This window comes from Penaeus japonicus, unplaced genomic scaffold, assembly GCF_977035675.1.
Source record: "Penaeus japonicus unplaced genomic scaffold, GWHDUDI00000001_assembly GWHDUDI00000024, whole genome shotgun sequence".
In the NCBI taxonomy this organism is placed as follows: Eukaryota; Metazoa; Arthropoda; class Malacostraca; order Decapoda; family Penaeidae; genus Penaeus; species Penaeus japonicus.
The window spans coordinates 25,502,366-25,514,865 of NW_028234426.1; the positions used below are offsets into that span (position 1 = coordinate 25,502,366).

The following is a 12,500-nucleotide window of genomic DNA, read 5'->3' on the forward strand; positions in this document are numbered from 1 at the left end:
AATGGGTCGATTTTCGTCTTTTCGATGTCCAGTCATGCAGATTGAATTCGGAAGAAAATAAATATATAGGCACACATGGACAGGAATTTCATAGATCGTTCAGTTTTAACAGTTTTAAACTTTTGATAGTATACATATCTCATACTGATAAAGATCAGTACCGCAAAAAGTGTTGCTACGAAAAAAGAGAAAATAATGATAATGGTAATCATAGAAATAATGATGATAATAATAATGGCATTAAGGGAGGGGCATAGAGGGCATCCGTTCCGTCGTGGTTGTACTGCGTCCTGTCACGAAGAGGCTTTGGGTATGAAGTAGAAGGTCCTGCGTAGGATTCCAGGGGTTATAGGATGCGAGACGTGCCCCCTTAATTCAGGTTTACGTGTCAGCTTGAATTGAGATTGATGGAATGATTGCATGATTAACCTGGTAATCAGCCAGCAAACATATGGTGCGTGGCGCAGTGTGTTTGTTTGCCAAAGCGCATAGCTGTTCTTGGTGTGACGTCCCGTGCTTTGTGTTCACTGTAGACACCATATCTCATCGCAAGTGTGTGTCCGCCCATGTGTTTGTTGGTGCTTGAGGCGTGTTGGTAACTGTCCCTGTCTTCTGTGTCGCCACCAGTGTCTCCACTATTGGTCAGAATGGATTATATCCTTTTTTCCAAATCATAAAGTCCAAAAATACCACAAAAAAGGTTTTAACATAGCGATTTAGATGACATAGTAAAACATAATAATTATTTGGTATAGCGTTTTTATAACTATAATCACCCCATTCTCCCCAGATGAACTGCTACTGACAGCCATTTTTGTCTCCCATTCCATATTTTCAGGCCTCCTCGACCCCCTTCCCTAGACAACACCTGTTTTTTTACCAATCATTCCACTTTGCACAATCCATTCTCAGCCTGTGATACCGTGGTCGGTCTCCCGCACCACTGTGTTCTCACCAGAGGAAATTTCCACAGTTCCTCTCAGCTCACATATAGCACCACACCTTCATCTCCTCGGACTTCCCCTTCAACCTCGCGACGGTGAGAGCCACATGGGCATCACTGCGAGGTCTTCCGTCTACATTATGACTCCCACTCTCTTTCGAGACACGTGTAGTGTTGCCTCATCGAGCGTTCTGCCACGGTGTGTCGAAGTCCCTTTGACTCCGTAAGCTTGCCAGCACCACCATCCTCGTACTGTAATTTGTTGTTGAGTCCCGCAATGGCAGAGCGCCTCCATCCCTGCGACGATGAGGCGTCCACACCCCTTCTCAGCACGCCCCTGTCTCTGTCCACCATCACACCAGACCTTTTGCCACCTCGGCCGACCACCCCCACCCTCACCGTCACACCACCTCTCACTGAAGCCTCCCTCTCTACTACCAGCCTGCCTCAGATGCACATTAACACGGCTCCCATCACCAGCTCTTTACAAACAGCTGTCACTAGCTCTTTGCCATCGCCATCGACATGCACCAACACCACTTACTGCCTGTCGTCGCCTGTGACGTGTTCCACCAGCCTGTCCTGCACTGTGACAATCTCAGCGGGCACCTCTCAGTCTCTGTCAGATGTTTCTGTCTCTTCCACGACGTCCTCGTACTCTCCCCCCGCCACGCCCCTGCTTGTGCCCATATCCTCCTCCGTTGCACCCATGATCTACCTCTGCCAGAACACTCCCGAGACCACCCCGGCCGCTTCCCCTGCCGCCTCCCCTACCATATCCTGCAGGCCCTTCCCCGAACCCTGTCCTGTGTCCGAACCTGCGTCGGTGACAGCCACAGCCACCCATTTACAACATGACTCCCTGACGACACCCCCTAACAACTGCGACAGCTCCTTCATCCCTCCCGCGCCTTCGACGGATCCCACTGACTCCTCGGATCCGCTCGACACGGAAACTGGCGACGACGATGGCGATGACGAGGAAGCGAGTAAGAGCGTAGGATGTGTGGGAGGACTAACGCGCAGGGTGACACACCGACCCTCTCTGCTCACCCCTGCACCCGAACAGCACCAACGACGTGCTTCCCTGCTGTCCACGCTCTCCGTGTCACCCAGCACGGGGAGGCGTCCGTCTCTTGTCTCACTGCTGAGCGTCACGCCATCCCTTGCCGCACGCCGTTTCTCCTTCAGCATCGGTGCTCACGCCCGGGTAGGCTGCTGCTGCCCCGTTCCGGCCGCCGCTGTTGGCTCACTAACATGCACCACAGCTGATCAGCTTTCTTATAGACATTATAGATGTTTGAATTTATACAAGACCCCTTTATGAACTATGCACGGTAGATAAAAACAATATCAAAATTTATCGTTAGTATAGATGAGTTTACCCATAAATAGTATACGTTTTCTTTATAGGTAGTGAATTTCGTTTTCTTTGTGGTTTTCCCTTTAACTTGGACTTCGATGGCATGTGCCCCACGAGTTCCTCTCCACCTAGAATATAGATCTAAAACATTAATGATTCACTCGTTGTAAATATAAATGAACTATGTTGTAGTATTGGCTTGCACCCAAATTAGCAGTAGTTGTGTGTGAGCTTTAATGATATGAACTGCCTCTTTTTCTTCGCTCTGGGGCTAAGGTATTTTCATCTCTCCTCAACCAGAATATTCTGAACGACTTTTTTGCTCTTAGAATCTGCTACGTAGAGACAAAAAAAATATATATATCAAAATCCTTTTTTCCCCAATACTTCACCCCCCCCCTCCCACCCCTCCCCACTTTAGCAATGAATAAGCAGAAGAGCCCCCCCCTCCCCCCTTCCATTTGACTATGGACATCATTATTAGTAATTATTTATTTATTTATTTATTCATTCATTTTACTTGGTTTATCCCCCTAATAGCGTCCATGCCATGCAAGAAGTGTAGGATTTTAGATGGAAGTAAAAGACGTGATTACCTCCAGTGCATTTGTAGTGATTTTTAATTAAATGTTTCCTCAAGGCCGATCAGCAGTCGAGTGGTTGGTGACACCTTCCTCGAGGAGTGCACAGTTCTCTCGCGCAAGGCGGAAATAGATAATTTGATAAATGAACAATAAAATGAATTGAAGCCGTGATTAGTTCAATGGTTGAACTAAATTAGGGTCGAGTTACTGGTCAACTAACGGCCCTTTAACAGCGAATGCTAGCTCCATAAAGATAGATATGCAATTTTATGTGAGTACTCGAGTGCTTATTTGAACAGAACGTTGTAATAATGTAGTTTGTATTAGAAACACACACACACAAACACACACACACATACATACATACATACATACACACACACATTCATACATACATACATACATACATACATACATACACACACACACACATAATATATATATATATATATATATATATATATATATATATATATATATATATATATAAGAACCCTCACGTGTGTGTGTTTAAAACTTAAACAGAAAATTCTGCTAATATTCAGCCTTGAAAAATGGTTATCATGTTCTTAAAGTTTTGAGAAAATTCTGACGTGCATAAAAATCCTGACAATGGCATTATCCGCAATTATTCTCCAGAAAGAACTTCAACGCTGAAACTTCAGGGCTTCTCATCCAGCAATCATGAGGCTGTTTTTGATGGCCGGGAGGGAAGGGGATAGAGGGAGGGGGGGTCTTGAATATTTTGTGGTAACTTTGTCAGTTCGACATACAGATTTATTTCAAGTCTGTATGTCAGTGAGGTTCACCATCATTTTTTGAAAATTAATTCATATATTTATTTGTACTGATACCGATAAATCGGACTTTGTTATCATAATTACGTTCCTATCGAGATGTCATTTTTCACTGTCTCAACTGCTGTTTCTGAAGCGTAATCATAACTTTTAGATAATGAGAAGTGTCGAAATCATTCTCAGGTGTTCGTAAAGAGACAAATATCGGATGACTGCGATGGTGACAGCACGTGGCATACGTACGAGGCGGGTCGCCGTCGGGTAGACATAAGTAACACACTTTTACTCCCTTGTCCCTCGTGTCAAGGGAAGGAGAAATATTTATTTTAATATTCGAGTGTCACCTCCTGCCGTCAGCAGGGTTTTTTTTTTTTTTTTTTTTTTTTTTTTTTATAAACATACCATAAAAGAACATTATACTTGGTGGTGAGGAAGATATATCTTATTCATTCACATCTCAAGAGGTAAACACAACAGACCTCACTAAGTAAGAGAACGTAGTATTTAGTAATGAAGTGTTGAGTGCCTCGGGAATGGAAGATGAAGCCATGCCTACTGGCTTCCACATGCAAGCATAATCCTGATATACTCCCTAATTAACGCATTGCTAAAAGCCCACCCAACAGTAGGAAAAGCGCTTCGCTGTGGCCAAATGGAAAGTGTTTAGGGAAACGAGGTCTGTCAAGGGCGTGTTCGTTGCTGAGAGCCACTAGCATAACTTAGTGATACATAATAACCCGCGGCTCCTGATGCTGTTAATCATGCGATCCTCTCTCGGTGCATCGCTAATGAAGTAATAACACACCCAGAAAGCTGAGTCACGTACCCGCACCAGCATCATCCAAATGAAGTATGAAAGTACCCACTATATAGATAAAATCGGTCGATAACACTCGATGGAGAGGGAGATAACTTAGTCATGTCTTTCATGCATCCGATTACCTCATAAACCGGCAATACTACTATCATTGAAAAAGTAATCTCAATGAGAACATATTTTTAGCCTTTTCGTTGTGGAATTTGTTCTAAGCCTATCTTAGAATGGAGATTCATAGTTCCATGCCTGACCGGACACTTCTCATGTAGGTCGGAATATTGACTGGTATTCTTTCACTATCCTATTATTCTTATGCACCCTTGCAATAATACCCAAAACATTAGCAGTGGACTGTTCCATTAAATGTGACGGAACAAGTTGAGGTCACGTTTGCAAGGTAAACACATGACTATCATTGCCATTATGATTTTGTCTATAGTTGGAAGTGAATGAACATCTGTTGAAGGTATAATTAATATTAAAAGTCTTTTAGCTTCATTTTCTCCCCTTTATAATCATATGCATGTACGTTGATGAACAAAAAAGTGAATATGCCCCCTTGAACTACGAGAGAGCATACCTGCTTTCGTGTACCAAGATACATTGACTTATTCATCAGCCGCTTTATTTTCGTAAGTAGGCTCTGCTGTTATGTTAAATGGATATATAAATAAAAAATTCCATGTCCTGTTGCTGAATATTCCTGCTCATAGACGTATCGTATCGGTCTGTAATAAGCTGATATCTTAGGAATCACACATTGGGGTAGACTTTTAGGAACCACATATTAGGCTACTATTTTGGGAAACATGGTAGCCTGATATGTATGGACGCACATCACATATTAGGAAAATATGAGAAACCACATATCAAGCTGACAATTTGGAAACCACATATTATGATGGTATTTTCGAGACCACATATGAAGCTAACATCATTGAAGCCACGTGTTTGGTTAGTATTTCAGAAGCCCGAATGACAATAGTTATTGGAATATATCTCAGAAGAAAGGTCAAGCAGTAATGCATTAGAAACAGCGATTCTTTATGTCGTTTTAGTGGGATGCCATGATATACCAGTAGCACCCCTTTCGGCCTTGTTGATGTCAAAAAAAGAACAGTGGTAGGGTTTAGTTCGGTTCCATCGCAGCAAAATGTCCGGCTATTAAGGCTTCTTGAAGTCAACCTTTTTTTTTTTGTTCTCTGAGACTGGTTTGTCTGGTGCTTCGAGATATCTGAGTGCAGGTTTGGTCTGTATCAGGAGGGACGGACGAAGCATCAAAACCTTTTTGTTTTTTCAACGCTGTGAGCAGTTAGATAAGGACCTCACATCGTGGGAACTATCATGACGACCCTATGTATCTGGACCTTTAGGAAATGTTAGAAATACGAAATAACTGCTCACACATAAGTAGACACACTTGTATAGGTTTGTGATTTACGGTACGTGTATTGACCGGTGCGGGCGCTCACACACACACACACACACACACACACACACACACACACACACACACACACACACACACACACACACACACACACACACACACACACACACACACATATACACACGCGCGCGCACGCACGCTGCAAATTTGTAACCATGTGGGAAAATTATGTCGACATGGAAAATACTGCTTTACGCCCGGTTTGACAGTCACATTTTAATTTGTGTGTCCAATTTGTCACTTCTAGTATGGCATGAGTTTGACAGCTGACGGTTTTCCACTTTGTTTCAATCGCACGTTATTCACTTGGATACAAGGCACGATTGCCTTTGGCCTTGCATCTGCTTTAAGTTAACGAAGGGTCTCGAGCGTTCCATCGGAGAAAGGTGGCGGGGACGCCGGGTGGGTGGCGAGAGATTGCTCACATGACAATATGTATGATATATATAGTATATAACACACACTTACACGCACAAACACGTGTGTATATGTGTGTGTGTATATGTATATGTATGTATGTATATATATATATATATATATATATATATATATATATATATATATATATATATATATATATATATATATATATATATACTCCGCTTCCCAATAGGAAGTTCTAAATTCAATATTACATTTATGCATTTATGCATACACATATGCTTTTCATTTTATACATAGTAGCTATAGTAGATACGGTATGAACATGTATGATCACTCCTTTTAAAAACATGGCTAAGGGAGTCCTTTTATGTCTTTAGGAGTGTACACTGGATGGCCTCAATGTTTCTCGTCACCGGTTGGGTTCCTGGTTGGTGTTTTTAGAGCCCTTCGCCAAATTGGAAGTGAGGGGACTTTTTCCGACAGCTTCTGTTCAATTTGAGCTGCTACTTTCCACACTCAAACACGCACACGCACACGCACACGCACACGCACACGCACACGCACACGCACACACAGTTATTCCTTTATGTATTATATATGTGTGTTTTACCTACATCAAACGAGTCGATTTTGTTCCATTTTATTTGGGCTTTCTGTCGCATCGATTTTTGTGGCGGCTATAAAAGCGTCACAGATATTCATTCCCCTTGCATGCGTTGATCCCGAGAAGCTGTAGGCGATCGACAGCTATAAACCTTGCTCGGGCATATTGAATTCCATCCCTGTTTAACCACTTTACGCTGGAGTCATGCTCTGTGTTTTTTGTCTGCTGTATATGTGCATCCGATGTTAGCATCAAATGAACAGTTAGTAATTATGTCACCTTGCGCTTGTAACCGTGAGCATCTAGCTGTGTACGCCCTCCCCCCCTCCCTCTCACCCCCCCCCCTACCAAAGGACTTGCATCAGGAGTTAGAAAAGTCCTTTCTATGTGTGCACGACCCCCTCCCCCCTCCAAGAAAAATGAAAATAGATAGGAGTCATCTTCACTCTTTCTGAAGTGCTCACTGGCTCTTCTTTCCCCTTTCTTCTCGGTCTACAGAATTTTGGTTTCTGTCTGCGATTTGAAACGCTCATGTGAGATGAAATGAAAAGCTTTTCTTTTCGCGTATTTACTCTCACGCTCTAATATGATCACGCACATATACATATGCACATGGATTTTATTTATAATCTATATAGTGTTTCCTGTTTGTATATCGTACCTTGCGATCGTTTTATTTTATTTCTCGACTTCGTTGGAAATGTGGTTCATACTCAAGGGTATTTCCAGTGACAAAGCCTATCTATGCCTATTGTCTCATCTCATCAGCTGAATATTTGCTTAATTTCCCAAGGATTGTGCCCAATGTGATTAAGGATACTTGTTACTACGATGTCACTGACTTCATATTCTGCTGGTTAGTTTTAACACAGAATAGCTACAGAATAGCATTGCAAGAACATTTTTTTTTTTTTTTTTTTACAAGATTTTGCGACGGGTCTGAACATTTTTTTATGCATCTATGTTTATGGTATATTATTTTAGTTTCCTATTAACGTAGACCTTGTGTTCCCACTGTTATTTCATCGATGGACATATATATCTTTTTTATTTTACAGGACTAACACAGGCTCATCTTTTCTCTAACCCTCCAACTACTACACATTATGCGTTGACATCACCTTTTTCCTCTTTCTAATTTCATTTCCAAAGACATGTTCAGCTCTCCAGCGGGTGGCACTGCGGATTTTCGAAAAACGACTAACGCCTTTTTCCCTTTTGTTTTCTTCCCGTCCTCCAGTCGGACCAGATGGTGTCGCTGAGCTTCAAGTCTCTAGAATCGTACATTTCGGAGGACAACCTGACGGGGCTGCAGTCCTTCCTCGCCTCCCGATCCGTGGTCATCGACGACAAGGACGAGAATGGCTCGACGGCCCTCATCCTGGCGGCCAGCAAGGGCAAGCCCGAGTTCTGCAAGGAGCTGCTGTTGCATGGAGCCGACGTCAACGCCGAGGACAATGTGAGAGCAGTGCTTGATTTCATACACTCTGTCTTTCTTTTTTTTATTTCATTTATATAACGAAATGTGTTTATTCAGTGCGATATCAGTTTGCTTCGGCACGTCTCGCTGTTTCGATTTAATTGAGATTCGTCTGAAACACGTGTTGGTCTTCGTTCCAGGACCAGTGGTCGGCCCTCATCACGGCAGCGAAGGATGGCTACGAGGAGACGGTGGCGACACTCCTCGACAATGGAGCCAACATTAATGCAAAGGACATGGTGAGTTCTATTTTTGAAGAGATTCCTTTTCTTTTCTCTCTATCTTTATCTTGTAAGGTATTGGAGTTCTTAGAAACAATCACGAGGCTTTTATGCCTTACAGTTTTTTTCTTCTATTTAGAACCTGAGGGCTCCAATTTTATATCTATCTAAAGATGGCAAAATCATACAAACAGAGATGGATGGCACTGAAGACTCCATAACCGCACTAATTCCAACCTCTGCCTCTTCCCCCAGGGCGGGTGGACGGCGCTCATGTGGGCGTGCTACAAGGGCCACACGAACCTGGCCCGACTGCTCCTGGCGCGGGGGGCGGACGCCAACTCGCAAGGGCAGCACCACATGAGTTCCCTCGTCTGGGCATCTGGCAGGGGGCACACGGCCATCGTCAGGGAGCTCCTAGTCCATGGGGCCAAGGTCAATATCGGGGACAAGTTCGGCACGACGCCCCTCATCTGGGCGTGTCGGAAGGGCTACTATGAGATCGCCGAGGATCTTCTCAACCACGGAGCCAGCGTGGATGCCTCCGGAATGGTGAGGCGCTTATTTGATTCTCTTTTCGCTTGAGGTTTAAGAACCAGATTGTGTAAAGCATAACGATAAGCAATAAGGAAGAAAGACAAGGATTGCGAGATATATTAATGGCCATTTTACTTTCTGCAGTACTCTTGGACGCCATTGCTGGTGGCAACTAAGGGCAACTACGTAGACTTAGTAAGTCTTCTGCTGGAACATCGGCCCAACCTTAATGCCCTAGATAAGGACGGTGGCACAGCCCTTACTATAGCTTGCAAGGAAGGTTATACCGAAATTGCCACAGCTTTACTCAACGCTGGAGCCTATGTTAATGTACAGGTACGGAAAAAGGATCCCTTTTTCTTATACGAGTATTTAATTCACTTTGGTGATATATGGCTTTTTCATGTGTCTCTTCACTCTTAGTCATAGAATTTGGTAAAAATAAAGGGCAATGCGCATAAATAACCCATATTGATTTTACAGGATAGAAACTGTGATTCCAACCTTATTCAAGCAGCAAGAGGAGGTCATAAAGCAGTGGTAGAGGCACTGCTTAAAAAGTATGCTGATGTAGACATGGTAGGAAAAGAGAAGAAAACTGCTCTTTATTGGGCTGTCGAGAAGGGCCATACTTCTGTTGTAAAGGTAAGACGCTTAGTTTTGACGTTAAAACCTTCCCATTTCACGTTTAAAGGAATTCAAATACGTTGAGTAGGATCTAGCTTTTATAAACAGTCAAAATCAAGATAATAACCTAGGCTGTAATTACTGAAATAACACGATATTTTGTGCACAGGTGCTATTGAGTGCCAACCCAGACCTAGAGCACACCACCAAGGATGGAGACACAGCCCTCCTGAGAGCTGTGAGGACCAAGAATGCAGAAGTGGTGCAGCTGCTAGTGGACAAGAGGGCACGTGTTTCTGTGGCAGATAAGAAGGGAGACACTGCTCTACATATAGCCATGAGAGGTCGATCTAAGGTACAAAACATGATGTGTGTTCACTCCATAGATGATAGAAATGTTGTTGATATTGTGTTTTTCTTGTTGCTGAAGATAGGAACGTTTAGGGTAATTTGATTAACATAGAAAGAGTAAGTGTTTTGGTTTTAAGTATTTCCATTAACCACATGTTTTATTTTTTTGTCAACAGAGGATTGTAGAAATATTATTAAGGAACCCAAAGAACAGTCAACTTTTGTATCGTCCTAATCGTTCTGGTGAAACGCCATACAACATTGACCTGTCAAACCAGAAGACAATTCTCGGACAGATCTTTGGTGCCCGTAAGTATTTAATCTGCATGAAGTTGCACCATACGTGGAAAATTGCAACATCTACTAAATGTTACATTTTGTCAATAATTTCACATTGGCCTTTCTCTTTATTTACTCACCGAAATCTTGCAGGTCGTCTGAACACAAACGAGGACAACGAGAACATGTTGGGTTATGACCTATATTCTTCCTCCATGGCAGATATTCTTAGTGAGCCATCTCTCTCAATGCCTATATCCGTTGGCCTTTATGCCAAGTGGGGCTCTGGAAAGTCTTTCCTTATTCGCAAACTCAAAGGTATGTATAAAACTATTACAATTATGATAGTTTATTTGCTTTGTCTACTGTTTATCCGTCGTGATTTGTTACTATGTTTATTTTCTCTCTCGGATTACGAAGTCTCACTTGTAACTAAATATACGGCATCGTTTTCCAGAGGAGATGTGCAGTTTCGCCCGCCAGTGGGTAGAACCCCTATTCCAGTTCTCTCCTCTGGTGGTGCTGGTAGTGGTGCATCTCGCTCTCCTGGTGGGTCTCATTGCCGCTGTTCCCACCTTCTCGTGGGAGATAGGTTTGGCCGCCGGAGGAGCCGTGTTCCTTGTCATTACTCTCTTCCTCGTGGCTGTCTGGCATGGCTCGAGAAGGTGAGTGACTGTGGATGTTTATACACCTTTGACTATACCTACAGATATATGTTATGTGTGAATGTTGATTTTGTGGGAATGCATGATGTGATATTATATTTTCGTCAACAGATATGACTGGCATTTGTGGTATAGATGGAGTGTGGCATTAGCACATCAAGTGGCAGCCTTTAAGTTAGTTCTTCAGGTAATCTTCTGTTCGCCTCCCGGACCACAGTGGAAAGAGTGGAAGGACGGAGTGCAGGCTAGACCTCTCAAGTAAGTACCGGGGAGATTCAGCAATATTCATTTCAAAGTTTAGAGTAAAGACCTTTAAGAGATACATCAAATAACATACAAAAACACCTAATTACTCCCTATCTTCTTTCTCCTTAGGTTCATTTTTGCGGAGGGAGCCAAGCCTAGTAGCACAGCGGGAGGTGAAAACTCCGTAGTGCAGATGTTAGGATCTCTCTTTGACATGGTGGAGAGAGAATACGGCATGTTTGCTACCAGATTCTACCGGGCATTTAGACCTAAACCTCGTAAGTATACTTCTGTCATAAGCTACTGGAAATTTTTGGTCAGAGAGAGAGAGAGAGAGGAAAATATAAAGTATATTAAAGGAAATCGATAACTCTCATGATCTATTTGATCTATGTCATATATCACCCTATTTATTTAATGCATATATTTAATTAGTTGCTTCTTTTTTACAGAGGGTGCATCAGCACCATGGAAATATCGTCGGTTATGTTGTATGCCGTACATCGTTATCTTCTTTGTAACTCTCTTCTGCCTTGTGACGGTATTTGTGATTGGTGGACTGTTTGGGTTCCATGAACAAACATATCATAATACTACTGAATCAAGTATTACTAAAAGAGATTTGACTGAAGATGATGATGATGATGCAAGTGAAGAATCTAGTGAAGAAAGCCCCTATGTTGACACGTAAGTTTATTGAAGTTTTCGTGTTTTTTATTTATGTTTCGTGTTTTTGCATGATAAAGATGCTTCACAAAGACATTTCTGAGAAGATATCTACTTCAAACACTTGCATTGATGATTAATCTTATTTCTAACATAAATATGTAACTCTTGATAATACAAAAGCTACGAATACGAATTGTAGATATTGGCAACGATAACTCAAGAGGGCATGGAATTTACCATATATTCTGCGTTGTCAGCCTAGAAAAGTACTCAGCAACGCTAATTTGTGTAGATAACACGTAAATATTTATTCATATGCGACTTTTTTTATGCTCCCAAAAGTAGTTTATCGAATCTACATAAGAGCCGACGGCGTATTAATGAAAACCGCTTTCTTGACTAAGATTAACTTTAACTGTGGTGTATCTTCAAGGAATCGCACTCCGGAATGAACAAGGAAACTTTCACCATGTATATTCTGTA

General features: G+C 42.4%; 1 protein-coding gene across 19 annotated transcripts in view; it reads left to right on the forward strand.

Moving 5' to 3' along the window:
- Arms (Ankyrin repeat-rich membrane spanning) overlaps positions 1–12,500 on the forward strand; it is a 332,713-nt gene that overhangs the window by 287,192 nt on the left and 33,021 nt on the right. For 11 of the 19 annotated variants that reach the window (XM_043012551.2, XM_086550881.1, XM_043012548.2 and 8 more), the window contains exons 2-13: positions 8,183–8,401; positions 8,563–8,661; positions 8,899–9,195; positions 9,325–9,516; positions 9,664–9,825; positions 9,977–10,162; positions 10,335–10,467; positions 10,591–10,755; positions 10,895–11,102; positions 11,214–11,360; positions 11,478–11,626; positions 11,801–12,035. In XM_043012551.2, coding sequence (XP_042868485.2) covers positions 8,183–8,401; positions 8,563–8,661; positions 8,899–9,195; positions 9,325–9,516; positions 9,664–9,825; positions 9,977–10,162; positions 10,335–10,467; positions 10,591–10,755; positions 10,895–11,102; positions 11,214–11,360; positions 11,478–11,626; positions 11,801–12,035 — 2,192 coding nt within the window. Of the gene's footprint in view, positions 1–1,120; positions 2,154–8,182; positions 8,402–8,562; positions 8,662–8,898; positions 9,196–9,324; positions 9,517–9,663; positions 9,826–9,976; positions 10,163–10,334; positions 10,468–10,590; positions 10,756–10,894; positions 11,103–11,213; positions 11,361–11,477; positions 11,627–11,800; positions 12,036–12,500 lie in introns of those variants that run through there. The other 8 variants (XM_086550875.1, XM_086550873.1, XR_015192191.1 and 5 more) reach the window with 6 other exon arrangements.